This window comes from Juglans microcarpa x Juglans regia, chromosome 3D (genome assembly GCF_004785595.1).
Source record: "Juglans microcarpa x Juglans regia isolate MS1-56 chromosome 3D, Jm3101_v1.0, whole genome shotgun sequence".
NCBI lineage: Eukaryota > Viridiplantae > Streptophyta > Magnoliopsida > Fagales > Juglandaceae > Juglans > Juglans microcarpa x Juglans regia.
The window spans coordinates 39,169,528-39,194,104 of NC_054598.1; the positions used below are offsets into that span (position 1 = coordinate 39,169,528).

General features: G+C 36.8%; 2 protein-coding genes across 4 annotated transcripts; one reads left to right on the forward strand and one right to left on the reverse strand.

Annotated features, from left to right (window-relative positions):
* Nucleotides 1-1,083: 1,083 nt before the first annotated feature.
* LOC121255598 (protein timeless homolog) lies at nt 1,084-14,859 on the forward strand. 3 transcript variants are annotated; one of them, XM_041155991.1, is made up of 19 exons: nt 1,084-1,376; nt 2,095-2,247; nt 2,353-2,512; nt 3,036-3,354; nt 3,629-3,766; nt 3,846-4,038; nt 4,142-4,272; nt 5,077-5,289; nt 6,403-6,569; nt 7,318-7,396; nt 9,984-10,514; nt 10,701-11,071; nt 11,343-11,393; nt 11,494-11,598; nt 11,872-12,093; nt 12,278-12,346; nt 12,521-12,748; nt 13,245-13,358; nt 14,316-14,859. In XM_041155991.1, exons 1-19 carry the CDS (start codon nt 1,274-1,276, stop codon nt 14,734-14,736), a joined length of 3,768 nt encoding a protein of 1,255 aa, XP_041011925.1. In that variant the 5' UTR covers nt 1,084-1,273; the 3' UTR covers nt 14,737-14,859. The 3 variants fall into 3 exon arrangements, with proteins under 3 accessions (XP_041011925.1, XP_041011926.1, XP_041011927.1); XM_041155992.1 differs by lacking the exon at nt 11,872-12,093; XM_041155993.1 differs by lacking the exons at nt 11,872-12,093; nt 12,278-12,346.
* A 6,118-nt stretch (nt 14,860-20,977) lies between these two features.
* Nucleotides 20,978-21,565, reverse strand: LOC121255318. The gene has a single exon (XM_041155580.1). The coding sequence runs from the start codon at nt 21,563-21,565 to the stop codon at nt 20,978-20,980; it is 588 nt and encodes a 195-aa protein (XP_041011514.1).
* Between the last annotated feature and the right edge of the window lie 3,012 nt (nt 21,566-24,577).

Here is a 24,577-nt window from a genome sequence, read left to right on the forward strand (position 1 = left end):
TTTGGAAAGTGCCATTGTGATTGTGGGGTTCGATGGTGGGATCAATACGACGCCGTTTAACCATGTCGGAAATTAAACTTTTTTTGAATTCACATAATTGTAACACTCTTGCAAGTGATGTTTATGTAAACACTCACAAAAGTGATAAGACAATACTATAACTAGAGTAGGATGATTCCATCCATCTTCATGGATCCAAATTTATTCTTGTTAGGGAGAATTCATTTTAATGAATTTATTAAATTTTCTCTTGAATTTTTAAGAATTTGGAAAAAAAATTATCATGTCAACTAAATCTGACTATTCATACGGAACAAGAGCCAGCATGCATACACACTCCACAGGTTTATAAATAGGATAATATTAATCCCACTGCTCCAGCTCCAGTTACTGCTGGTATTTTATTTTATTTTTTACTTTGAGATTAATAAAGTATATTTTTAATGATATTGTGAATTTTTTTTAAAAATATTTAAAAGTGTTAAAAAATATATATAAAAAAAAAAATACCAGAATAATTAGTCGGAACCAGCGGTGGCTGTAATGCCACCCTAAAAATTAAAGAAAATGATATTTTTACTACTAATTCTTACAATTCAGTATTACCGCTAGAATTTTTTATTTTATTTTTTAATTTTTCTACTTAGTAATTAAGAAAATATTTTTTAACAATATTGTGATTTTTTTATTTATTTTTAAATATTCAAAAGTATAAAAAATTGCATGTAAAAAATCTATAAAAAAAGACCAATTATACTTAACGGTAGCTCCCACTCTCCCAACAGGAGTAGGGAGTGGTGGACGTAACACAGTCCTTATCAATATATTTTACGTAGAATTTTATTATAAATCAATAACTATTCATATCATACATATTATATTTATAAATTTTTTTTATAAAGTGTGGGGTTTTTTTTATAAAATATAGGAATTTTTTATAGAATATAGAGATATTTTATATAAAATGTGAGGTGTGTAATAGAGGATAGTAAAAAAAAAAGTTTGCATTTATGTATATTTTTATTTGTATTATATAAAAATTATATCTTTATATTCTTATAACGTCGGCAAGAACCGCGGGAAAATTCAGATACCCCATTTGGCGCCACTGATGCCCTAACTATTAACCCCTCTCTCTCTCTCTCTCTCTCTCTCTCCCCGATCAGACTTCTCAGTCACTGCAGATCCCTCTCTCTCTCTCTCTCTCCCGCTTTCTAAAAAAAATACCCCAAAACAATCATCCAAATTTTCAAAGTCCTAGCGGTAACAAGAAATGGACACGGAAGGCTTATCGATAATCTGTGCCGGTCTCGGAATCGTCGAGGAGGACGAGAACGGCAATCGGGTCGGTTACTCAAAGGGCGAGTACTGTCTAGGTATTCATTCTTTTTCCCCACAATTATTCCTTTGGTTCCCGAGAAAATGTGCCGAAAGAAAGCTGGGAATTTACGATTTGTTATTTTTTTAGAGTTTTGCTTCCCAAAGGTTGATTGATGTTACATACGTCGTTACGTTGCCCACAAATTTCCGTTTCATTCCTAAATAAGAACTATTAGGAAAATTTTGAATTCTAAATTTACTTTCCCAGCTGACTGTTTGATACTAATTTTTCCTGAAACTAATTAAACCACCCTATTTGATCGTACCTTTTTTGTAATCTCGGGTGAAATTTGTGCTGAATTTCATAATTTTAAAAATAGTCTCACTTAAAAGGTTTTTTTTTTTAAGCATTCTCGTTCAATTAACACTTCGTAATGTACTGCCTTAATTTCTCAAAAGTTATTATTTTTCTCTATTAACTGATATCATAACTACGTCACTAAAATTGTTAAGTTACAGTTTGTGGTTTATGTGGTATTGACATTGGGTTTCAGAAATCTAAAAGCTTGCCTATGGTAGGATAATGTATTATCGGTTGACAAGAGTTTGTTGTCTACGGTCCCATGAAAACCATAAGAGTTGGAATTTAATGTTTTAACTTCCTATAATAAAAGAGGAATTTGCATTTTACACTAGCCTATTTTGGCCCACTGAGGTGCAGAGATTTGAGTGGTTTGGTTTACCATACTTCATTGCCTGCCAACCTTTTTGCAGATAATTTGAAGGATTTGCTGAGGTTTTTGAGGCGTGATGATCCACAAACTCGTGATGTGTTTAAGCAAGTCTGTAAATGGAACACTTTATCAAAAGATTTGATACCTATTATTGAACACTGCCAAGATGATTATAACTTGGTTTTAAATGCAGGTACGTTTCGATTATTTCTCCATCTTGTTTATTCTTTTTTTGGGGAGGGGGAAGTGCCTGATGAGTTCTATTTTGTTTTCATCATTTTTCTTTTTGGTTCTGCAGTGAAGGTTTTGGTGTTCCTTACGATGCCTATTGAGCGTACATCAAATGATATTTCACAACAAATAGAGTATCTATGGCAATTGAAGTCTTCAATTACTTGTAGTGATGTTGTGGCAGTTATAGTCTCACTTCTAGAAAGCCCATTGGAAAGTTTGGAATGGTAAAGAGCACATTCAATTAAATTCATATGTTTTGCATCATTCAGGCCAGATATTGAATTTTTTGCTGAACTGCAGCTAAGACAAGTATTTGGTTATCAAACATTTATTTTTCCCAAGTTTTTGTGGCAAACAAATTAAGGTCATGATTCTCTTTGATTTTTCTTATAATTAGATCATTCTATCATTGTTCTTTTGAAAATATTGTCTGAAAAGATGGCCTTTTGGACTGAGTAGTTTTCATGATTTATGAACACTTTTTTTTTTTTCCTTTAAAAGCGAGTACCAAAAAACACCATTGTTACCTGATGCATATTGGTTGTGTCTATGAATATTCTCTTTGAATATGATCAAGTGTCCACAACATGATTCCAAATTTTTAGATTCGTGTTTTCACATTGGTTTCTAGTGCTCTAAGATTGTTTTTGTTATGATCTATTTTAGTTCTTTTTGTTTGTTGGCTTCATAAACCATGCCTTTTTCTTTATATATAATTCATTTTATGTGCAATTCTATGTCAAACAGTGAAACATTCACCGAAGATGACTGGAAATTGGTGCAACTGGTACTTACATTATTTCGTAATGTTCTAGCAATTCAAGAAATCTCATTGCAGCAGAAGTCTGGGGGGTCTGCTAATCAATTTTTATTGCTGAGGGATAGATTTTTGGAACTACTGTTCCGTGAGAATCTTATGGACTTAATTTTAGTTATAAGTCAACATATTGATGGTTCTTGTGGTTTTCTCCATCATGATAACTTCCTTTTGTTGGAGATTTTCCACTACATATTTATGGGTCAAGAGCCAGAGTTAGTTGCCAAAGCGCATCTGAAAGGTTTTAAGGTTGGTTCCCTTCATCTCCTTCCAGCATCTCTTAAGGTAACAACAAAAATCTGGAATAAAATAATTCTTAATCGTTATCTGTGATGTGAAATACTGAAGCTACACTGGCATAGCCACAAGACGGATATGATTTTCCGGCGACAATTTTCCTTCTCTCTATGTTCTGGGTTGTTGAGTTGCACAGTATTTGAAAATTTATGTAATCTTTCAGCTGTTCTACAGTTGCTTATTGGCATCTATATCGTATCCAATAACAATTGGTTTTGTTCAATAGGTGGATGAAGACACCAAATCTTCTGTTGGTAGCCTCAAGTCCATTATGGAGGAAGAAGAAGAGAAAAGAAGGCTTTCTAGATTACGGAATATGGTTCGTCATTCTCAGTTTAGTGGGACATTTACACGGCTTACCATGGTAAGAAGTTTCACTGATGCTGTTGCTACCAAGGGGCTCTCATTTAAAGATTTGGTAACACCAATAGCTCTTACCACAGGATGGTTCAAAGGCAGTTCTAAAGGGAAACCCGACTTCTGCAACTCGAGATATCCTGCTTAAACACCACAATGTTCCTCGGGGTCCAGTAAAAAGGATTGCATGGGACATTGGAAGACTAACTTCAACAAAGGATAAAATTTTGGAGTTGCTTCATGATTTTGTGAGCCAGTTTCTACTGGGGGCTTACAATGGCAAGTCTTTTGGAAACGAATGCCTGTTTGAACAATCTTTTTTTCTCCAAGCTTTTAATTGTAATGTTATGGCTCATCTTGATGCAATCCAAATTCTTATCAGTTTTGATGCAATCGATTCGTGAAGATATTGAAAAGGAGCATCATGCAGTTCAGAACAATGATGTCATGGTGTTCTTTCAGGTTGCTCAGTTTGTTACTTCCTTTCAATATCACAAGCTTTTAAAATCTAAGGTGAGATATGAACTTCAGCATATTCCTATATCTACTTGTTTTCATATGTTTGAACTTGACTTTTTCTTTGATAATACACTGGCTAGAGGTTAGACAAGCCCTAAGTTTGTGTTTTTCTTTTAATTAGGACTCCAAATAATAATAAAAGTATTTGGAAAAACTTGTGATTGAATGAATATGATAGGCTTGTGATTGAAAGCAAGGAAATGACACACACACATATACACATACATATAAACATAAATACATATATTTATATATATATATATAGAGAGAGAGAGAGAGAGAGAATTTGCTGAACTTACTCTTTCATTCCTCTTCTATTAATATCTTTCTAGAAATCTAAAATGAACATATTTAATTCAGATGTCTTGCTCATCGTCACCTTAGGAAGGCCACCAGGAGATCTGGTCTCAAATCCCTAGAAATTATGGAATTCTCTTGCTAGTGACTAGGTAGTTAACCTCATCTCACTTCTTATAGTTGGCCCGTCGACAAGGTTCCTGAATGTTGCAATCGTACTTTTGATGTTAAATTGCCTCTTTATTAATTGGTAGGTTTCACATGCACTGAGTGAGTTGTGAACTCATGACTTCACCCTCCAACTTGTTCTTATAAAGAAATTGTCTTTGAGCTAGGGCTAATCTGGCTTATAGCCTTGGTAGGTAGCATTTCTCTCAAGCTCCGGTTTTTTATGTCCTGTTAAAATATTTCTTAGTGCTCAATCATACTTACTGTAACTTAATTATTTTTTAATTGTTGGAAATTCTTGAGTTATCGCTTGATTTTTCTTTGGTTTAACAGCCAAATGTGGGATCAGACATTTTTGAAACTTTTGTTGATAAAGATGCTGATAGCACAATTTTTAGAGGTGATATATGTGGTCCAATCGCTCAATCAATGAATGAGCCAATGTTCCAACTTGTCATTTTGAAGTGGCGTAGTGCATTCGAGGGGCTAAAGGAAACAAATAACTATAAATTCCTCTCTGCAGCTGGTTCTCTTATGAAAACAATGGTAATTTTTACTTTTTTAATTTGAAGTTTTGTATCACTGCCTGTGCTGCCTGTGCTACCTGTGCTAGCCCTACAAATATATGCTTCAATAGTTTATTATTTTGTGGATGATGTATCAATAAACATCTCTCTGCTTGCTGAGCTTCTTATTTCGACCTGCACCTAGTGTAATACATTTAGATTAAGGCTATGTGAGCTATGCTTATTTGCATGTCATTTCTTTCCTTCCTGCTTCAAGATCACATACAGTGATTAGAGCAAAATATCATGCAACTGGATGTATGGGCAAGACCTTCCAATGATGATGGTATTTAGACAAGAAAAGGTTTCTGTAACTCAATTTATTTTTACATGAGATAAAATTTGATTTTTGTGATGATCGTGGGGAGAGATTTGTAAATGAATGCAGAATCTATGCGAATTAATCTGATTTGAGGATACTGTCCTCTTATTGTAAATATTTATTTGCAAGATTGAAATTTCATCAAAAGAAATGAAATTTTCTATGGAAGCCAAAATTCATACATGAAATTGCCTTCTTGAAGATTCATAGAATAGCACTGAAGCAGCATATGAAATTGAATTATTGCAAAGCAAAGATGCATTCTTGGGTGCCCTTAAATGTGTTTAGGCACTGAGGGCCAGCAAATGATCTGGGTGTAATTTGAAAAGTGTCAGTCTAATCAGTTCTATTGCAAAGTATGTGTATAGGATACCCTATCTTGTCCATCCCTTGTCCTATCCTGGAGTCTTATTTCTAGACGGCAATAGACAGTCTAAGCTACGCGCAATTTTCTAATTGTATACTTTATATGTTCATATTCGAAATTGCTGTTTGGTCAGATGTTCCACTTGTTAACTGGGACACCGCTTAACATGCTACATAAATAAAAATAGAGATCTGCATATTTGTCCCTTGCAGTTAACACTCTTTCTGATTTCTAGCCTTGTAACATTCTTGCTAACTGAATTTCTTATACCACAAGATTATCATGCATAGGTAATGCTGTTGTATATGTCCCGTGTACTTGGGCTATCTACTATCCCTACTATCAATAAAATTTTGTGTACTGATAAAGAGAACATTCTTCCTAACTGCTTTTCTTGTTTTCAGATTTGCATGCTAGATTTGGTGCTTAAGTTATTGCCCGAAGAGTCTAAGGAGCCTCGCACAGCTCGCATCCTTCTTTACAAGTTATTTTATGACCAGACTGATCAAGGGATTACACAGTTCCTTTTAAATTTGATCAGAATGTTTGACACGCATAAACAACCAAAAAGGTTTTTCTTCATCATCTTAATCTCATAAATAATTTATCAAACTTCTTTTTTTAATCTTTCAATCCAGTAGCAAGAAATTTACTTTTGGCAGTTCAATTTTAATATCAGAAAATCGAAATGAACATTTGGTCAGAGAAACAATATGAAGCTTTCTTTATTGCATCATACTTCAATATTATAATCTTTAGAACTGGACAGATGGCACCATCTTTTCTTTTCATACCTTATTTAGATGCCTCTGTAAGTCACTATTTTGCGACATCTTTTAGGCCCATGCACTTTCATATAATGCATCATATATTGATGGACTTGCTGGATGTGAGCAAAGGTATGTTTTGACTAAAAGTAAAGGAATTTTATCAAACACATAACTACTTTTTCCTGCATGGAAACCTTCTTCTATAACTAGGCTCGCCTCTATTTGATTGTTATTGCATTCTTATTTATATATTTTAGTGGTATGACTTCTAATTCAATCCCACTATTGAGCCCTCTGCATAATGATCATCCTTCTTGAAAAGCTATAATATTCTGTAGGCATATAATAGCTATTCGCATAATGAAAGGTTTTAGTTTGTTTAAGATGTATGGATGCCTGATTTCCCCCGCCCTAGACAAAAATAATTTTCTCTAGAGTGATTATGTCATTCTATTTGCATGCACAAATTGCATGTATACGAAAAAAAAAAATTGAAGTTTTGGTTTTTCTGAATATATTCATTTCATGCTCATGATCTTTTCTTTGCAGTGATCTTGCAGATTTGATCGAGATTATACATAAAATTGTGCGGCTCATGGAGAACCTTCAAGCACGTGGAACATTGAGGGTATGATCATGCTTTTTTCATGCCTCTGTTGGACTAAAAATAGATGGAAAAGTTGTTTGTTTTGCTTTCATATTGTTGGGTTTTCAACCACTCTCAAAGGCATCACCCAAGCCAAGCCAATTCTACTAAAAATGCCATCCTGCAAAGCCCTTGCCACCTTACAATGCAAGAGTGGATGATCCACGGTTTCCCCATTCTTTTTACACATGAAACACCAATCCATAACTTTAATACCCTGCTACCTTGAGTTATCCGACGTTAAAATTTTCCCAAGAGAGGCAGCCCAAATGAAAAAAGCAGCTTTGGAAGGCACTTGAGACCTCCAAACACACACTTCCAAGGAAAAGGAGAACTATTCTGAAAAGTCAACAGCTTATAGTATGAACGAACAGTGAGCTTTTTTCACCCCTTAGACTTCCATAACATCCTATCCTCATCATTACCACCAAGCCTCAAAGAGTATAAAAAGCTGAAGAAAGCTGAAACTTTGTCAATCCCCCAATCATGAACAGCTCTAGTTAAGCAAATATCCCACTGAATTGAGCCATTAGAACGACAAAGCAAATCAGAAACTGCTGCAAACCGATTTGAAGCCAATTGAAAGATAGCTGGAAACACACTATTGAGGGCCCGATCATCACGCCAAATGTCAAACCAGAAATGGATCCCAAATCCCTCTCCAACAGCATAACTAACATGACTAACAAAGCTCTCCCAGCCCTTTCTAACGAACTTCCCAAGTCCCACGCCCTTTCATTAGAACACCAACCCCCCAAGTTCTTCCATACTTCCGATCAATGACCTCCCTCCAAAGTGACTCTCCTTCGAATTGATATCTCCATAGCCACTTCCTCAATAAAGCCTTATTAAATATCCTCAAGTTACGAACCCCCATACCGAAATAGGAGAACAAACTTTATTCCAACTTACAAGATGGAATTTAGTTTCCTCTCTCATACCACTTCATAAAAAAACAAAAAACAAATTCTCAATCCGGTTGGCCACCTCTGTAGTTATCTAATCTATCACCTAAACTAGAACCAATATGGGAGTTCTATGCTAACGGTGTTAGCCAAACTACGAGATAAATCTTGAGCGAGTGCTATGCTTTTAGAAATGAGTCTTCCTTCCAAAAAGGCACCTTGCTGTAGAGTGTAGAGAAATCAGCTTAGGCATTGAGGTTGACATCCTATTAGCTAAGTTGTGGCTTTCCTTCCTTTGTGAGAATCATTGCATGAAAAAAAGTAAAAGAAAAAAGAAACTAGAATTCCAATCCCCAATTGTAAATAGACTTTGTTTATTAAAAATAAATAAAAAAAAAATCTTCTCTTGAAGAACTTAATCGTACTCTTACTCCAAAACTCGCAACAAGTTCAAATAGCTTAAATCCAATAACCTTTTGAAGATATTACCAAACATAGAATGATTTAAATCTATTAAGGCCCATTTTAATCTCTTTGATTTAAAAGGCAATTTTTCCAGAAGAACAGATAAAGGACAATATTGATTCTAATTCCCAGCAACAAAGTCATAAGACTGAGTATGTGAACTCCATGTTCTTTTGAACTTGAAAGGACCAGACTTGGAATGAATTTTACTTTCAAGCAGAAGAGGGGGATGATCAATGCGGTTCCTCTCTAAATGAGCTGAAATGACAAGGGAAATAAGATTCCCAATGGTGATTAACTAAGGCTCTATCCAACCTCTCCCAAGTGAATAAAACCCCCCTTCTACTACGGTAATTCATACGATCTAGTTTGATGTTAAGAAGATGAGGGGAGGAGGTAATGATGCCTTCTGTAATCTCATATCTGCTTTCTTAAGAACCGAGATAAGAGAAACATGTGTACTTCGAACCAAAAAAATAATAATAATAATAATAATAATAAGGCAGATCATACTAAGCATTGTGCAAAACTAAATTCAAAATTTAGAATTAGCAGAGAGAAACTGGCACACCGCCTACCTTCTCATCATGACATAGATGATATTAAAGTCTCCAATTACAATATATGCAAATTATTAATCACTAAGTTAAAGAGATTCCCAAAGAGATCTTCTAAGAATAGAATTGCATCTGCCACGAACAATAGAGAATACAACAGGGGAACAAATCAGTCAGCAGAGAGTGAAATGTTTGGCACAAATACAGGTTTTACCCCCATGATATTCATCAGAAAAGACTTGATTTTTACTTTTCAAAATGAAAAATAAAAAAGAAAGGACTTGACTTTTGTTACAGCATTTTTTTCATTAATCTGTTTAATTTTTCAACCTTGATCTTCGTTAAAAAGAAGTCTTGATTTTTGTTGTAGCATATATCTGTTAATGATTGTTGAATTTCTGCATGCATCTTTTGACTTGAAAACTGTCCTTGTATTCTGATGCATCCATTTTTGTCCATTGCTATTGCTAGGAAAAAGAATCCATTATTAGATCAATATTTTTGTGTTTATTTAAATTTTTATAGTTGATATTCTGACACGACCTGAGCCTACTTCTGGTTATCTAGTTTCAATATTTCCGTTTATTAGTCTAGGAAAGCCATTGTTGTGAGAATATCAATTAAAATCTTTTCATTATTAAGGTTGCTAGGAAATCAAGGAGAAAGAGAAAGAAGTCATTGAGCAGCAAGGAAACAGAAAATGAACAACTTGGAGATTGTGTCACCATTCAGAATGAGTTTGGAATCTCTAATAATGAGCAATCAGCAGATATGAGCATCTGCCACCAGGGAAGTCGAACAAGTACAAATACTAACGAGGAAGAAAACCTTGTTATACCTGCTCCAGTTGATGAACCTGAAATGGCTGTGTCACAGACAAGGAAACTTAAAGGCAGTTTGCCAGAGATGGGCAACAAAGGTGCCGATCAAGCTAATGATGATCTTTGTCATGGCACTGATGATTCTTCTGGTGAGGAGCAACTAGATGCAACTGATGAAGTCGATTTTAACCTATCAACTTTGATCTCTGCTTTTGCAAACAACAACATTATACATAGATTATGTTGGTTGCTGAAGTTTTATAAGAGCAATTCTGCCAGTACAAATCACTACATAATATGCCTGTTGCGAAGGATTACTGAGGACTTGGAGCTCTCTCCAATGCTGTATCAGGTTAAATTTGTTTATTTTATAATTTATCAGGTTAAAACTTGTAACGTGTTTACCGTTGAAAAATTATAAAATGGAAGAGATGTTATATCTTTCAAAAAATAATAATCGTGCTTCTTCAAAAGAAAAAAGTATCAGGTTTTTCATGAATGCATGTCTAATTTGCTACTTTCTGGTACACTTTTGCAGATATCAATCCTCACAATCTTTCATAATATCTTGGTTGAGCAGAACTCATGCCCATCAAAAGAATATGAAAATCTCATTGATTTCTTGAAGAGTTTGGTAAGAAGGATGCTAAGGAAAATGAAAATTCAACCCCTTCTCTTCGTGGAAGCCCTCTTTTGGAAGACCCGCAAAGAGTGCCATTTTATTAATGCTGAATATTTAGTGCATGAGATTGGTTCTTTGAAGAAAGGAGTTAAGAACTGGGACAATGTTCCTGGGGATGGAGAAATTGGTTCATCGCAGGCCAACAGATGGAATGTTAGGAGCATAGCAGACGCACTTGGTGAAGATGAAGCTGATGTTGTGATCTCTCATGAGCTGGGCTATCAGAGGTAAAACGTTTTCTGCAAACTTGAGTAGTTGTTTTAGTCTCACTCATTTTTTTTTTCTTGACCTCTACATTTTTCTATTTCTTAGCGAAAACACTGTATCTCAAACCAACCATTTGTTGGCTGTCTGGTTCACATATACTGTTTTTGTACTTATAGTTATAAGAGTTCATCATCTCTGACTCATTTATAATAGAAATGAAACAAGGAAATATTTTTGATTGAATATTTGTGCTTCAATAAAATTAGTTAAATACCCTCCCTTTTTGTGCAGTATGGAAGAAAATTCTGACAAAGCAGGAGGCATCAAAGAAAATTCTGATAAGTATGCCATTGGCCCTATTATTCATTGGAATTGATATTGTGCTTAAAAAATTTCATATATATGAAACTATGAAACTCCTTTGTGCATTTAATATTTGTAGTATGAGCCAGTCCATGGAACAAGAATCTGAGAGTGCTCCTAGAAGAAAGAGGAGACTTTTTCTTGGTGGTGAGATGGAGGGAAAAATTAAGGTTCTCTATGAGAAGTAAGTCCGTATTAACCTTTACTGTTTTCTTTTCTTGGACTGTTTCTTTTAAAAGAAACTTTGTCTGATCACATCTATACCTAATGCAATCTGAAGCATACATCTCTTGTGATGACAATGGCCTTTGGTGAATTGATTAGGTATACGTTTAGGTTCTACCCAAGTTTGCATTTTGCATATACGTTATATAGCAGAATAGGCTCATTCTATTTCTATCCGGTACCTTCTGAACTCTTTGCACTAAATCTTTTCCGATGAATGTGGCCATTTTAGGTTCAAAGATGACCGGCATTGTAGTCGTCTTATTGCGAAAGTTATAGATCCTGATGGTAATGTTTCACCAGCACAAGTTTCTAATAAGCTTAGAAAGCTAGGATTGAAAGTTGCACCAAGGAAAAAGATGTTATATGTTGATGAGCATGGGGGAGAAAGAAAGGTAGTGGAAAGACCTCATGAATCAGATGTTTTAGAAGGAAGTTCATTGAGTCGGACTCTGTAAGTATTAAAAATTTCTTACTTTCTGGGTATTACAAAAAGGGTGAACCATATAAAAAGCTTCTGGGTATTATTTTTTTGTTTGTTTTTAGTTCGAAGTTTCTTGTTTATCTGTTTTCCTTCACATTTTGGAATAACTCTCTAATAGGTGCATTGGTTTTTTTTGTTTATTATATTTTGATAGGCACTCTAGAAAGAGAATACGGGCCTTTAGTGAAGATGAGGAGGGTATGATCAGGGCTTTATATGAGAAGTGAGTGTTACTTAGCTTGGTTCATGGTTACAAGATTTGATTTAATATTTTTTGCTCTTACAGTATTAGCTTAAATCTCCTTTTACAAAGTAGATGCTCAAAAGCTAATAAAGATATGCTGGAATCTATTATTTTCTATTTAATTTTAAAAAAATGACTGTCTGATCTGCACAGATTCAAAGAGCATAAGAGATGTAGCTACATGATTGCAAAAGCATTGGATTCAGATGGTAAATTTACGGCTGTCCAAGTTTCTCATAAACTTAAGCAACTCGGCTTATGCGTTCCTCGACGTAAGATGTCTGAAGCCAACAAGCATCTGAAGGATGAGAATCTTAATGATTCCTTTAGAGATGCGTCAAATGACTCTGATGATGAAACATTGCTGTCACTAATGAATAGGTAATATCATGTTCATAAGCAGCATCCAGTGCTCTTCATGTTGATCAGCAGTATAGGGTGCTCTTCACTGAAGGCAGAAAAAGTACATGGTTGTATACAGGACTCCTTGATGTACAGCATTGTGTACTTTTCTCTGCTTTTGATTAAATTAATCATTTTTAAAATGAATCCTGCTCATGTTTCCATTTTATTGGATTTGGTGTTTAGTTTGTTTTTAGCCCAAATATTTTCTGTACATGCATTTTCCCTCTCCTCTCTGTTCTGTTATGCAGAATTGGCAAATGATGCAATAACTTGTTATACCAAATGTTTATTATAGCTGCCTCTTAAATATTGTGATTCTCTGCATCTTACGGTAACGCATGAAAGCAAACATTTTGTTGAAATGATCTAAAGACCCTTTGCATCATGTAGAAAACATCAGACATTGGGATGGAATTCTTTCATTGTATTATTTTCTTATTCGTTATTTAAAATAATTCATCTTTGGTTATAGGAAAGCTAAAAGGTCCCTTCCTCAATCAAAGCTTGAGAGTGTCACTGCTATCTCGATTCAGAGGACAAGTCAAAGTGATTCTGGAAGCAAAGCTTCAGAAGTTGATATAGAATGGTATGCTTCTCATCCACATAATTATTGCTAGTTAATGAGAATTATTCAACTTGTTCTACCAACTTTACAAAGGTGAATATATCATTCAGACTGAACCAGGTATGTTATTGTCACCTTTTACATTTCCAATCTACAATGGGAAATGAGACTTCCTTGAAAATGAGGATACTAGTGCTGTTGAATGTAGATGGTATCTATGCAGTTCTGATGTTGGGTATTTTATGTTTGGAGTATTTGCATACTAGGAGATGACTGAGAACTGAGAAGTTGTTGAAAGAATAACATCAGTATCAATTTTCTAGGAACTCCTCCGACGTAAATGAGGGTTCCTGAATAAAACTACGGGGTACCGTCCTCTTCTCAAGAAAAAAACTTGCTAGAAACTGTTTTCTGCATCTAGTCATCCTCACTTCTCTAGCATGCCTAGATATAAAGAAACTTTAATTGACTTATACTGAAAGTTATTGTAGTTGAAGAATCAGATAAATACAAGATTGAGCAGGCTACGAGTTAAAATCAAAGTCAAAGTCAAAAATTGGACTGAATGTTCAAACTTCAAAGAGTAGGATTCTTGATCATTCTTTAACCATCAGATTCGAAGCTTTAGAAGCTGTATGTTTAATCGTACTAACTTGTCGGAGGAAATAGAGTGAAAGAAAAAGGGAGATATAAAAGATACGTCATTTAGCTGTTAGTATCTAAAACTGCATTTCATCTTTATCAAGCTGTTAATATTTATAAAGCCGGATCATATTTATTAAGCTGGCTTCTTCTTGTCTTGGGGATTTTCTTTCTTTTTTTGGCAGCTGTCTAAGGGTATTCTAATTTAGGAAAGAATTACCTCACTGTGTACTCGGAAGTTAGTTGCTTTGAATAATTGGTTGCGATGAAGGGAGCAGCTTCTGTTGCACCATTATTAGCTTCAACACAAACTAATCCTGCTTCATCTTTTTTCAGGGATGGTAGCAACCATGGCAGAAAGTTGGAACCTGCAGGAATTGATATAGATGTTGCTTTTAGCCAAGACAGCCTGAATGGCAGTGCAGAAGCTGAAGTGACTCGCAGTGGCAGTGGTAATTTGATGGTTGTTGCAGCTGTGAACAATTTGGATCATTTGTCAGGTCAGCAAAGAGATGATGAGTTGACAGTTTTGGAGGATAATGTGGCTCTTATTGCATCTCCGAAGAGGTCTCTAAGGAGAAGGATTGGAAGAAATGGATCTATAGGTGTTGCACCGGATAATTTAGACCATTTGTTACATCAGCAAATGGACGATGAGTTGGCAGATTCAGGGGATGAAGTGGCTCCTAGTGTTTCGCCAAAGAATGCTGTAACTAGAAGGAAGTTGAGGGTGGTACTTGATCTTGAGGATGACTGAGATGGGAGCATGGCCAGCTTTCTTCCATTTTAATGCATTACAATTTTAATTAACTTCAGTTATATTACATAGTTGTGTAAAATAATTCATTGAAATTTGCGGTTACCTATTGATCTTTTCTGAGTTCCTCAATCCTAGCCAGAAAAAGTTTGGATACGTGGAATTCCAAACTTGTTTGACTGTGAATTTTATATGCTGTCACTTTTATTTCTTTCCATAGTTATGTTTCCAACATCAATTTTAAGATAAAAACTAGATCAGTATTTCAATATTATAACACACTGCCGACATCACACTAATTAATAATCTTTAATAGGCTAATGCCTACCATTATTTTTGTTGAATGGCGTCAAGAGTCTTATGTGCCTGCCCAAATAATTGTATCTGAGCCATTAGTTTTGTTAAGAGGACTGAATTATCCTTTAAACAACGTTAGTCCATATAAGATGCATCCTTAAATTTCGAGGAAAATTTTGGTTTAGAATCTGTCTATAATGTTGTTTGCCAGAATTTCACTGCTGAGCAGTATAATGCTATGTAATTTTGTTTTTTCGTTCTTAATGCTTAACTAATGGGTTCCTACTTTTTCTTTTTTTCTCCTAAAAGGATTTAATATAAACTGTGCTCCCCGTTGGACAAATATTTCTGCCGTAATTGGCTGGGGAGCATCTTTGAATGTTAGACCGTGAAAGTAGGTCACCAGCAACCATCCATCATATATATTGCAGAAAAATAGGTATTGGGTTAGCTAATTCTTCCATAGCAAGTTAAACAAATCAACAAGGAAAATATGCTTCTTGTGACCAATTACTTAGGATCCCAGTTTGGTTGTTGGACTGCATTGAGATCAATTCAGTTCAGTCTAATTTTAAGCTGAGTTTAACAATCAAACACATAATTCTCAAATCACTAAACTCATCTCAATTCAAAACCTCTTTACATATGGACTTACAACCTTTTTCAACTCAACACCTATTTATACGCGAGATCTACAACCTTTTTCAACTCAACACCTATTTATACGCGAGATCTACAACCTTTTTCAAATTCCTATAAATATATCTAAACATTGTAACATCCAAATACATCTAAACTCATCTTAAGTGGGTAGCACAAAACTTATTCCACTATTTCAACTCACTACTATTCATAAAGAACTCAACTCATCTCAACTCAGCTCAACATCTACACATGGTCTTAAATAACATGCGGAAGTCTGTCTCAGAGCCATTAACAAGACTTCCACCCCTTTTTTTTTTTCCATCTGTTACTGTGTTTAAATATGGTCTACTAGTTCTTCAGATTTTAATTAAATATAATCTATCTGATCGTGTTTTGGACGGTGATTCATGTGGTCAATCTGTTGGACTTGTCGTGAACGTAGTCTAAAACTAACATAATTAAACCAAAACAAAAATCGATTGCATGTTATCAGAGAATTGAGAAACAATCCATTCGAGTCACTGTTTTTAATAAAACAAAAACAGAAACAGAAAAAATTTTCTTGTTAAGAAAACCAATGCAATCGTGCTCTAAACTTGATCCTGAAATACCAACATTTCATGTTTCTTGGTGAAACTTATGGTGTAGGATTTTTTTTTTCTTTCCTTTTTCTTTTATTTCTTTTGAGTTTAACTATCAAACTCGGTCTTTGAGAGCATTACGAAAGCAAAATCCAAAGGTCATGTAGTCACGCTTGATCTTTAGGCATATTCATCCTCTGCACATCTTAAAGGTGAGATAAGCTCTTCAGATTGCAACATTTATCTTATCTCGACTTGAGTTATAACTATTTTTTCGACCAGTTCCTCCCAAAGTTCATTGGCTCACTCACTAAATTGCAATATCTCAATCTTTCAAAAACTGGTTACCTTGGAGCCATTCCACGACAGCTTGGAAATCTCTCAAGCTTGATTTCTCTTGATCTGAGCCATAATGATCTCATTGAAGCACATAATCTTGAATGGCTTTTTTTGTCTTTCTTTATTAAAACACTTGGACGTGGGTGGTGTCAATCTCAGCCTGGCAGTCAATTGGCTGGATACAATTAACATGCTCCCTTCTTTATCATACTCGCATCTATGTGGTTGTGAGCTCTCCATGCCTATTCTTCCGGTGATTTCTAATGCTACTCTTACTTCACCACTTTCTGTCCTTGATCTCCCTAGCAATCACCTCATTTCCTCTGTATTCCCTTGGCTTTTCAAATATAACAATACCCTTGCTGTTCTTAATCTCTATGAAAGTTAGAAGGTCCTATTCCAAATGCCTTGGGGAATATTGAAGGAATGATAATCTTCTTTACAAGGCATGATACCAAAAGCTTTTGAAAATCTTCATCGTTTAGAAGTATTAGACTCATCAAATAATAATACAAGTGGAGAGGTACCTGATCTGACAAAATTCCCTCTATTGGAAGAGCTGAATCTACACCGCAATCGGTTAAATGGGAGTTTAGCCAAAAGCATAAGAAAATTGTTTAAGCTCCAGGTTCTAGATGTGTCTTCAAATTGTTTACAAGGTGTTATCATTGAATCACATTTATGGAATCTTTCCCCGTTACAACAATTGGGCTTCTCATTTAATTCTCTCTTTCATTGAGCTTTAGTCCAACCTGGATTCCAACATTTCATCTCGATACCATAAAATTGAGCTCTTGCAAAATGGGGTCAGCTTTTCCTCCATGGCTTCAAACCCAAAAGAATTTTTCATGGCTTGATATGTCTTGTAAGACTTTTGTATTTCAAATATTCATCCTTTCATAGATTTATGAGGTTTACACAGTGCTCTATTTATAGAGCTGAGAATGCCGAGTAGTCTGGCATTTTAACAAACATGAGATGTATGTGATTCTTATTGCTAGTTGTACAAGATATCTATAACATAAAATATTTCCTTTTGTACAATCAGAATTACAAGAATATTCTAGAGGAAATGTACAACAGAAAATCATGAAGTAATGTTTCTGGAATGTTCTTGCAATGGAGGCTGGTCATCGTGTGCAGCAGAGGTGGAGCCATGGGTCATGGATGCGCTAGAGGTTATTTATTTGTTGTCACCCTCCCGCGAGTCTAGCAGGGAAACCATGGTGAGACTCGATCTTAAGGCAAGAAACCGAGAGGAAGGTAGTGGCTTTGTGAGCCCATCAGCAAGCTGGTCCCGAGAAGAGATGAATGACACATGCAGTGTTTTTGATGCAACTCGATCTCTAACAAAATAAAAATCTATTTCCATGTGTTTAGTGCGAGAGTGAAAAATTGGATTTGCTGAGAGCTAAGTTGTTCCCAAATTATCACACCATAAAGTGGGGGGATGAGAAAGAAAAACACCGAGATCATTGAGCAGTGATTGTATCCAAAGCAGTTCAGCAGTAGTATTGGCAAGCGCCTTGTATTCATCTTCGGTACTTGATCGCGCTACTGTTTGTTGCTTTTTGGAATTCCAAGAAATGAGATTTGATCCAAGAAATACACAATAGCCACCAGTTGAGCGACGGTCATCGGGACACCCCGCCCAATCGGCATCAGAAAATGCATGAAGATGATAAGAATTGAAGGGTCGAATATGTAAGCCATGGTGGGCAGTGTGTTTGAGATACCGTAGTATTCTCTTCACAGCTTGCCAGTGAGGTAATTTGGGAGCATGCATGAATTGACAAACTTTGCTCACAGCAAAGGCAACGCAACATCAGGACGTGTAAGAGATAGATATTGCAGACTGCCAACAGTGCTTCTATACAAAGTGGGATCAGAAAACTCGAGACTGTCATTTTGAGAAAGATGAGCAGAAGAAGTCATTGGAGAGTTCACAGGTTTGGCCAAATCCATGTTGGTCCTTTTCAAGAGATCACAAATATATTTGGTTTGAGATAAGTGAAGTCCAGTGGGTAATTTATTTATCTCAAGACCCAAAAAATATTGAAGTGTACCCAGATCTTTTAATGGAAAGGATATGCTGAGTGAGTGAAAAATAGACGAGATAGTAGTTGTACATGAACCAGTGAGAATAATGTCATCTACGTAAACCAAGATAAATATAGTGACAGAGTGATGGTTGTAAACAAACAATGAAAGATCGGCAATGGACGCAATGAAGCCAAGTTCAAGGAGTCGGGAACTCAATTTGGAGAACCAGGCTCAAGACGCTTATTTAAGACCATAGATGGCCTTATTCAAGCGACACACATGATGGGGGTAGTCTGGGTTGATGAACCCAACTGGCTGAGACATATACACTTGTTCTTGAAGGTCCCCATAGAAAAATGCATTATTAATATATAATTGCCTAAGAGACCAATTTTTCGGTAACAACAATAGATAAGATGGTGCGGACTGTAGTGGGTTTAACTACTGGACTGAAAGTTTCAGAGAAATATATACCTGGCTGTTGGTGGAAGCCCTTTGCTACTAATCAGGCCTTGCGCCGTTCAATAGAGCCATCAGAGGGCCTTTTGGTTCAGAAGACCCATTTGCAGCTGATGATATTGGTGATGCCAGTGGAGGGAACTAGAGTCCATGTTTTAGTCTGCAAAAGAGCTTGAAATTCATCAGACATAACTGTCCTCCATGGCTGATGTTTCGCGGCTTCTGTGTAAGAGGTTGGAGATTTAGGAATAGTGATGGTTGTGGTTAGATAACTACAGGGGTGGCAATAAAATTATGCCATCAATGAATTTGCGAGGACGAGTGGAGTTTGTATGAGATATGGTTATGATGGGTGAGAACGTACGAGATGTGGATGAGGGGTTTTCGAAAACTTCAGAAGAGATGAGAGAAGTTCTGGAGAGATCGGGAGAGGAAGATGAAGTGTCTGGGTTTAGGTTGATGTCGTGCTAAGATGTGGGATTAGAGGATGAAGTGGCTAGGCTTTGGTGGATATTGGGCCGAGATGAGAGAATGAGATTTTGAGGAGATGGATTTGAAGTGTTTTGAGTGGGAGTTGGGCTGTGGGCTAAAGGGAGCCTTTGTGAGGGGAGTATCGACTGAGTAGGAGAGGGGTTTGAGGTGGGAGGTGGGCCAAGGATTGAGGGAAGTGGAGTAGAGATGGTCTGGAGGTTATTGTGTATGGACGTGGGGCAGCAGGCAAGAGGAAATTGAGATTCATCAAAAACCACGTCTCTTGAAATATAGATTCTTCCAGTAGAGAGGTCCAAGCAGCGATATCCTTTGTGAGAATCGCTATAACCAATAAACAAGCATTTGGTGGACCTAAGGTCCAATTTATGCTGGTTATATGGTCGGAGATGAGGCTAGCAGGTAGTGCCGAAACTTCGAGGAAGGTGTAATTAGGTGGCTGGGAGAATAATTTTTCAAACGGTGATTTATGATGAAGAATGGGTGTGGGGAGTCGATTTATGAGATAGACAGATGTATGGAAGGCATCAGCCCAAAATTTTTGAGGAAGAGATGCATGAGCCATGAGTGCTAATCCGGTCTCGACTATGTGTCGATATTTTCGCTCTACGGCACCATTTTGTTGATGTGCATGCGGACAAGACAAACGATGGGAAATTCCCTTGGTTTGAAGCAGTGAGTGAAGAGATCGATATTCCCCACCCCAATCACTTTGCAAGGATATGATTCTGGAATTAAAGAGTAACTTAACATATGCTTGAAATTGAATAAAAACTTTGATAGCATCAGATTTTTGTATTAAGGGAAACTACCACGTATAACGAGTAAAATCATCTAGAAAGGCTACATAATAACGAAAACCATCTCTAGAAATAACGAGGGCAGGGCCCCATACATCAGAATAGATAAGCTGCAATGGTTTGGTAGAATGTTGATGAGAATCATGAAATGATTGTTGAGAACTTTTGGCTTGACAACATGTTGGACATTTTGAAGAAATATCACGAGTAGAAACTGGCAGTGAGTGAGTTGAGAGGATACGGTGGACTAACTGAAGAGAAGGATGATCCAGCCGTGAGTGCCACTGAGAGGTGGTAGTGCGCTCGCCAACAAGGGCCTGAGGAGAGAAAACAGGAGCTGGAAAGGAGTAGAGACCATCATGGATGGGGCCACGAAGGAGATGGTTCCCCGTCTTTGAATCCTTCACAAGAAAATGAGAACCATGAAACTCAAAGAAAAAAGAGTTGTCAATGCAAAATTGTCAAACTAAAATTAAGTTCTTGGTGATGTGTGGTACGTGTAACAGATTTTTCAGAAAAAGAGGTGGAGGATGTAGGAAAAACAAAGTCACCAATGTGTGCAATCGGTAGAGCATTTCCATTACCAACTCAGATTTGATCATTGCCACCATAAGGGGAGGATTGAATGTTAAGATTTGATAAATTTGAAATGAGATTATTTGTAGCAGCGGTGTCAGGATACCAAGACAAGTCAGGAGATGAGTTGGAAGTAGTGTAGTGTGCGGATAAGTTTTTGGGAGGATCACTTTGAAGAGAATGATCAAACCTGGAGTAGCAATGGATGGCACGGTGGCCAACTTTGCCACAAATTTGGCAGGTTGGTTTGTTGTGGGGTAGAGAAGGTGGAGAGTTAGGTGATTGATGAGAACCAGAAGGTGTGCGACCTTGGCCACGACCACGGTAGCTACCTCGAGAGGAGAAACCGCGATTGAAGCCTCGACCATGAGTGGAAGAATTTGAGGCAAAATGTGCCGAGAAATTTGTTGGGGTAGGAAGGTGGTTGGAGTGAGAGAGACGATTTTCATGAGTGAGTATGAGGCTGTATAATTCTTCGGAGGAGAGTGGTTCAACATGAGCTGTGACAGAGGTCACAAAAGCATCGTAATCACTGTTTAAGCCAGCAAGAAGATAGGAGATGAATTCAGGAGAGGAAAGGGGGGAACCAGCAGCACTCATTGTATCTGCGAGATGTTTTACTTTGTCAAAATAATCTGAAATGGAGGAGGAACCTTTGGAAATTGTGGCTAGTTGATAACGTAATTGAATGATGTGGGCATGGGAGTGAGAGGCGAAAAGTCTTTCCAGAGCAGCCCAAGCATCTCGGGCAGTTTGGTGACCAACAACTTGGGCGATGAGGTTGTCGAAGAGGGAAGAGATTAAGGCACTTAGGATGAGCTGATCTGTTTGAAGCCAGGTGAGATATTCTGGGTTGGTGGTGATGTTATCGGTAAGAAGACAAGGAGGGGGCTGGACAGAGCCATCCACGTAGTGAAAGAGCCTTTGTCCTTTGAGTTAAGGTATCGTTTGAGTGTGCCATAGCAGAAAATTTTCGTTAGTAAGTTTTACAGAGACAAGATGGGAAAGATGTGGAAGAAGGGAAGAAGTGGGTGGGTCGGAGAGTGAGGATTTGGGAGGAGGAGGAGGAACTTCAGCCATATTAGACGCTAGTCTTCGAATAGCTTTGGTACCATGTAAGACTTTTGTATTTCAAATATTCATCCTTTCATAGATTTATGAGGTTTACATAGTGCTCTATTTATAGAACTGAGAATGCTGAGTGGTTTGGCATTTTAACAAACATGAGATGTGCGTGATTCCTATTACTAGTTGTACAAGATATCTATAACAGAAAATATTCCCTTTTGTACAATCAGAATTACAAGAATATTCTAAAGGAAATGTACAACAGAAAATCATGAAGTAATGTTTTTGGAATGTTCTTGCAGTGGAGACTGGCCATCGTGTGCAGCAGAGGTGGAGCCGTGGGTCATGGATGTGCTGGAGGTTATTTGTTTGCTGTCATGTATGTTGCTGGAATTTCAGATACCATTCCCAACTGGTTTTGGAATCTCTTTTCCAACATAAATCTCTCACAACCAGATCAAGGGTTCCATACCTTTTCAATGGTTTTCGTCAATATTTATCAATTTTCTAACATTAGATTTGAGTTATAATTGCTTCAATGGTATATTGCCACTACTTCATTCTAGTGCAGTGGTGTTGAATCTCTCTAATAATTTGTTCCAAGGATCTATCAAATCCATATTTGAGACAAATGGATCTATATGTAATCTTGGGCAAATGAGCTATCTTGATCTTTCAAATAACTTACCATCAGGAGAACTCCCTAGCTGCTTGGCAGCTATGAAATACCTACTTGTGCTTAACTTGGCAAACAATAATCTCTTTGGGAGACTCCTTGATTCTATCGGGAATCTCATTGAGATTCAAAAGTTGCATTTACGAAACAACAATTTTATTGCAGAGTTGCCCAAGTCATTGATGAATTGTACTTCAATCAAGGTATTAGATCTAGGAGAAAACAAATTATCTGGGAGAATACCTACATGGGTAGGGACAAGCCTGTCACGTTTGGTGGTTCTTTCCCTACCATCAAACTTGTTCAGCGGAAAAATACCTTTGCAATTTTGTCATCTACATCTCTTCAAATCTTGGATCTCTCTTGTAACAATCTTGGAAGTACTTTACCACCGTGCCTTGATAACTTCACAGCCATGGCTCAAAAACAAAGTTACAACGTCAGTATTTCTCATGTATATGAGGCTTATTCTGAAGCCTTTGGTGTAAATACTTATGGGAGTGCTTACTCCTTCTACATTGACAATACATTGGTTATTTTCAAAGAAAAGTATATAAACTCTGGGACTACTAAAGTTCATCGATCTTTCAAGTAATAGAATAAAAGGAGAGATACCAAGAGGAATAACAAGTCTTTCAGGGTTGATTGGCTTGAATCTATCTAGAAACTTGTTGACAGGCTTCATCCCTCAAAACACGAATGGCTTGGAAAGCTTAGACTTTCTGGATTTGTCAAGAAATCACCTTTCGGGCATAATTCCCCCAAGTCTGGCTGCTTCGAGCTTACTGAGAGCTACTTGAATTTTTCAAACATCCATCTATCAGGTAGTATCCCAATAGGTACCCAGCTGTTGGGTGGTTTTAAGCCTCTCTAAACCTCAAAAGCTGGCTCAAAAGTGAGGCTTTTTCTCATACTTATAAACTGACCACCAGTCCCTTCTACAACCGATGTCGGATAACCCCAACAATCTCCCCCTCACAATTGGGCCCTAGGTCGGAGCAGCAACAACTCATTTCTCTTGCGGACTGTTAGTAAACCCGGGCTCTTATACCAGTCTTGGGTGGTCTTGAGCCTCTCTCAACCTCAAAAAGCTAGCTTAAGAGGTGAGGTTCCTTAGTGCTTATAAACTAACTACCAGTCATTTCCACAACGCCAGCTTCAGAGCTTCAATGCTTCTGCATATGCAGGCAACAAAAATCTTGGTTTGCCTCTTCCAAAAAGGTGTTAGGGAGATGAAGCATCTCAAGGTTCACAAGAAGGCAATATTCAAGAACATGCAAGCTCCTACTATAATCTCTGGTTTGAGACTACAATAGCACTCGGATTCATTGTTGGGTTTTGGGGGGTATGCGGATCGTTACTGTTGAGGAGTTTTTGGAGACATAACTATTTTCAGTACCTGGACAACAATGGAGACAGACTCTATGTAACAATAGCAGTCAGCAATCAGCATCAACAAATTGCAGAGGAACTTCAGGACTTGAGTGACAAAAGGGTTAAGCTTTTGTCAAGATTGACGTGCACTTGTTCAGTGATTGCTCTTATCTTTTAAATATTTAGGATTTACTTTTGATGTTTTGGCTGAGATTGTGTGTTGCTGATAATGTATGCTGGAAGTGTTAGCTCCAGACTGAAGTGTGGTCTACACAACTGTGCTGCATCAACTGTGCTTTCGTTGTGATCTGCCTTCTAATTTGTACGCCTTTGCAGTTCATGTTAGCTAATCATGTTAAATGTTTTAGTGCAATAAAATTACTTGTCAATTGGTCAAATAGAACAGCTCTGCTGAAGGTTCGATATCCAATGGTTCTTCAATTTAGTTGATGATTGAGGATGGGAGTCATCATTCAATGTGATATATAGTTTAG

Coding starts and splice junctions, on each gene's coding strand:
- LOC121255598 (XM_041155991.1), top strand. CDS start 1,274: ATGGACACGGAAGGCTTATCGATAATCTGTGCCGGTCTCGGAATCGTC. Junction 4,273..5,076: donor ACAAGCTTTTAAAATCTAAG/GTGAGATATGAA, acceptor TTGGTTTAACAG/CCAAATGTGGGATCAGACAT. Junction 7,397..9,983: donor AAGCACGTGGAACATTGAGG/GTATGATCATGC, acceptor TTCATTATTAAG/GTTGCTAGGAAATCAAGGAG.
- LOC121255318 (XM_041155580.1), bottom strand. CDS start 21,565: ATGAGTGCTGCTGGTTCCCCCCTTTCCTCTCCTGAATTCATCTCCTAT.